This window comes from Hippocampus guttulatus, chromosome 16, assembly GCF_054856545.1.
Source record: "Hippocampus guttulatus isolate MCC_2025c chromosome 16, RoL_Hgut_1.0, whole genome shotgun sequence".
Taxonomy (NCBI): domain Eukaryota; kingdom Metazoa; phylum Chordata; class Actinopteri; order Syngnathiformes; family Syngnathidae; genus Hippocampus; species Hippocampus guttulatus.
The window spans coordinates 15,121,201-15,126,143 of record NC_141276.1 but is presented as its reverse complement, the minus strand read 5'-3'; the positions used below and the strand labels follow the sequence as shown (position 1 = coordinate 15,126,143).

Sequence of the window (4,943 nt, the reverse complement as noted above, 5' to 3'; positions counted from 1 at the left end):
ATGAAGCGATGCTCAAAACGAGGTTTTATTCATGTGTACACTATCAACTGTTCCAGTAGCAGGACCAAATTATGTCCTAGCCTCTCAGCACTTGCGAGTGGCATTTCAAACCAATTGATGCCATTGCCGGAGCCAACGTGCACATTAAGTTATTACATTTGAGGTCTCGTTGAAAATGCACTGACGTCTAAAGCTGCGTTTTAAAAAAAAAAAAAATCCCATTCAAACGAAAGAGAAATCTGAACGCGTTATAAACACGCCGTGAAGGCATATCTGACATACAGACAACAATAGCAAATTAATATAGACAAGACAGTTCAACGTGAGTTAATGACATATTTACCAAAATGCCATATTTACAAAATGTTTATGAGAGGGCTTTGGTTCATTCATATGTCCTTTAATAAGTCCTACTTCCTTACATGATGCATATATGCGTCTTTCGTGTTGGACGAAATCAGTCACAGTATGTTGGAGCATTTCATGATTGATCACCCAAATGCGTCAACTCGGTGTTTAAGCGAACACTAATTCCCCCGGTGATGGTTCGAATGAGCAGGATGCTAAGGCGTGCTGTTTTTCACTTTAGTCACAAACTTCTTCTCCTTTACCCTCCTATTCTGGAACCAGATGGTGATCTGCCTCTCCGAAAGGTTGGTCGCGGCCGAAATCTTCTTCCTCTTGTCCTTCGTGATGAATTTGTTGGCGGCGTATTCTTTCTCCAGCTCCTTAAGCTGCACCTTTGTGTAAGGTATCCGCTTCTTCCTTCCTCGACGAAAAGGGGAACATTCTTGCTGGTGGGCAACCACATCTGCCGAGAGAGGACACGATTAGAAACGTGTTGCCACAGTTTGCGTTATCGTCTGTTGCTAAGATGGACCACCGATGCTCTATATGCCACGTTTATTTATTTTATGTATTTCATCTTTATTTCTCCATTCAAGTAAGGCGACGGAGGACGGATTCTCCGCAATGCCGACACAGCAGCTGACAGCAGAGTACACTAGACGATACTGTATTACTTTAAATGGCATATGCATTGGGGAAAACAAAAACAAATAAAGTACACATGTTCACAGCAAACATAAATAAATAAATAAATAAATAGAAGAGAACGTCTTACTCAATCAAGTGTGTTCAAGTTTTAGTTCATTGTGAAGAATGTGTTATTGCTGTGTAATATTTGCTGCACTTTTTGCATTGGATATAGCATTTCTTCCTGATTTTCATTCAGGTTTCTTCTATTTTACTCCGTTTTCATTTTTATTTTCTTATTATTATTATTATTGCTACAGACATTGGTAACAACAAATAATAAACCAGTAATGACATTTTCCCAACGAAATATTAAGTGAATCTTTTTCTGTAGTTAAGACTTGTGCAGCATTACAAGCTTAATTCATTCTTATTAATACTTAACAATCCGTCAAGTAAGCTAATGACGTTCTCTTTAGTCATTGCATGAAACCATTTCGTACTCGTAGTGGATTCTTTTTATATTTATGCCTTCATATATCTCCTAATCCAGTATGTGGAAAGACACAAAACGTTTTGAGAAGATAGTTTCTCTTAGTTAATTTGATGGTAAAAAAGAAAAGAAAAAGAAAATGTACTTCCATATTATGATAGGCCTGTTGAAATTGAGTTTTTGAAGCCCATTAAATTTAAACCCCTGCATAACAGTAAAGCAAATGATACGAGAATATTACCATTTAGAACAAACTACCCAAGGTATGAAACATAAATGGTCTGCTCAACGGATATATTTATTAATGCCAAATGGGGTATGTTAACAAAACGCTCATGGTAACATGAGACATGCATGTGCCCTTGCATTGCATTTTTGTTGTATAGTTTGTTTTGTACAGTCGGTGGGAAAAAATATATCTGAATGCGATAATTTAAATATAGCCTAAGTGGTGAGTAGGGCAATTAATTCATCATTACCAGCCAACGCGGACTTCCAGAGGTGACCCTGCCCCTGGTCTTTGGAACAGTACATCTGTCCCCCCCAGCCGTTGGTGAGAGCCCATGGCTGATAGCCTTCCATGGGGAGGAGGGTGTCATGGCGCGGCTCACCAGTCCCCAACGTTTGGACCACGGACACATCCAGGTAGCTTGCCATGGACTGGTATGGACTGGGGTAGCCGTGGTAAAAGGCGAACTCCTTTGGCCTGTGGTTGGGGTATTCATCGGAGCTCACGGTGGTGTCCATGTATTGAGAGCTGAGCGCGGCTCCAGCAGCCTGCGTGCACGATTTGACTGGACCACGCCCCATCCTACACGGATAGTAGCCGTTACCAAAGTAGCCGTAAGGTAAAGCGGGGGCTGCAGAAGTGCTCTGGTGCGGCACGGTCGCTGCTGAACACGGTCCCGCCGCGCACGTTTTCACCGACGCGGACGCATCACCGGGGCCCGACACCGACGCGTCCACGTTGGAGTAGCTCGCTGAAGAATGCATCAAACCCGGGGGGTGGCCGCCTAGTGCAGCCGCGGCCGCCGAGTGAGCCATTATGTTGCGACACTGGTTCACCGCGCTGGCGGTGGCAAAGTTCCCGCTGCCCACCAGCCCCTCCATGTTCTTGTTGAACTCGTCCAGATTATTGTCATAAACAAACATTACCGTTTCCGCCGACCAGCGAGGGTTAAGGACTAAGGAGGTTGTCATATGAACTCTTTTTTTCCCACGATCACGCTCTGCTTTGGTTCGCTCGCGCGCACATCAGCGAAGGGCGCATGTGCTCCGACTGCTGTACACGCAGAACTAAGGTAGTCATCGCATGCGTGACGAGTATTGCTAGCAGACTCTGAGGAAAAAGACCGTCCGTAACCAGCCAGTCATCCGATTTCATATCTTGACGCAAACCGCCTTGAGATGAAAAGATGGGGATGGTCGCGTGTCCATTGGATGAGCCAGAGAGATCACGTGATAGGAAGAACTACAAAAAAAGGAGAAGACGCCGTGTTTCGAAATTGTCACTCAAGGAAAATATTGTTGAGTGGCGCTTGAGTTGGAACTGGAAAAATATCAACTCCTGAAGTGGCAAGAGTTTGTCGGTCTGGGCTGTCTTTGCCTCATGTAATACACACATGTTTCGATAACAGCCAATCAAAATTATACAGCGACTGGTAGGTTTTGCGCCGTGCGTAAAGAATGCGCAATGCAGTGTGCCAAACTACGAACTGCAGTGGTTTTAGACAAAGAAAATGATGACCATTTGTAACAACACGGCGAAAAATATGAAGCAGATGGAAATGTTCTCGCGCATGTACTATTTACAAACTCCCAAAATGACAACAGGTACAGGATTGTATCTATATTAGTCAATCTTTATTTCTCAAGTATACGGCAACTGAGAACAGATTCTCACATCATGTTGGCAAACCTCGCCATGTTTAATTATTTATGTCAGGGGAAAAAATAAAAGTGATGATGGCGTGAATTATGCATCCAATGTAACCCGCCCAAATGAACAAAATAGATTATTTGGTATCAAGTATCATACCAGGTTTAAGATCATTTTTTAAAAGAAGAAACACGCCACTACAGTATCATATAGCACCTATATGTGCGCTTCCGTTAGACGCAATCTAATGGTCGGAAAATATTTTTGAGCCACGCACGATGCCATAATAAAATGAAAATAATGTTGGTCATTAGATAGGTAGATAGATAGATAGATAGATAGATAGATAGATAGATAGATAGATAGATAGATAGATAGATAGATAGATAGATAGATAGATAGATAGATAGATAGATAGATAGATAGATAGATAGATAGATAGACAGATAGATAGATAGATAGATAGATAGATAGATAGATAGATAGATAGATAGATAGATAAATTGAGTCAAATATCACTGGGTAAATCATTGCCAAATAATGTATTAAAACATTTACAATAATTGTCTGCGATGCGCTGGTGACCAGCATGCATCGTGCATGTATAGCCTCTGCTTATCGCCCAAAGTCAGCTGGAAGCTGCAGCTCACCCCAAAACTGCTGAGAATAAAATAAGATACACATATACAGTATTTCATATCCTCCTTTGAAAACATTTCTATGGTTATTTTAAAACAGAAAAATAGCAATCTCGGTATTTTCCGTTTGCGGATTTGTCAAATGTATAAAAAACATTTTCCTCACATGATCGGGTCCAAAAGATAAAACAAACAAAAACATCCTGTAGAGAATACTTTTCACACTATCCCAATATGCGTCTTTCTAGAATTATGAGGAAGTATAACGTATTAGTTTGTTGCTTTTCCTCATGTCTTTTTACCTGTCGCATATTTCGTGTATTTTGACTTTCCTGGTCCACTTCTGCAGAAGAAAATATTTCATCAAGGTAATTAATACAGTACACGGATGTTGGTATTTTCATGAAGACAAAAAAAGGTTAGTTTTTTTTGGTTTAAATTGTAATTTTCAAAGACAAAAAAGATAATAAATTACATATCATTCTTGCAATCCTTGAATGCAAACACCGTAATTTGCCGTTTGTACAATCACGTAGAGCTCATCAGAGGCCACACACAGAAGCCACGTCGAGCTCTCCTGCAGTGTGGTCTGCACTCAGGCGGGCTTCAGAGGTTCAAGGTCAAGTTTGACGCAAGGGGGTGGGGGGGGCGGTGCTGCAGACGGATGTACTTGAGCTCAAGTTCAAGGCCGCCGCCAGCTCAAAGCTTAATGTGTGCGTGCGCGTGTTAGTGTACGTGCGCGTGCTTCCAAGTGACCAGGAAGACGCCTCGCCGTCTCAATGATCGTCATCACGCGGCCTAATATAACCAGTATATTACAGCCAGTATAAGACAAACATCGAAACGGAAGTTCCCAACATTTTGTTCCATTGTGTATTGTGTACAGTTCGTTTTTAAAAAGTATTTTGTGCATGCAAATAATTGTTTTCTACTTTTTTCTACTTCTTCCCTCCGAACT

At 41.6% G+C, this 4,943-nt stretch overlaps 1 protein-coding gene across 1 annotated transcript; it reads right to left on the bottom strand.

Moving 5' to 3' along the window:
- Positions 1-563: 563 nt before the first annotated feature.
- On the bottom strand, positions 564-2,668 carry hoxb13a (homeobox B13a). The gene is made up of 2 exons (XM_086133011.1): positions 1,948-2,668; positions 564-811 (listed from the first exon to the last, which is right to left on the bottom strand). The coding sequence occupies exons 1-2, from the start codon at positions 2,666-2,668 to the stop codon at positions 564-566; spliced, it is 969 nt and encodes a 322-aa protein (XP_085989137.1).
- Between the last annotated feature and the right edge of the window lie 2,275 nt (positions 2,669-4,943).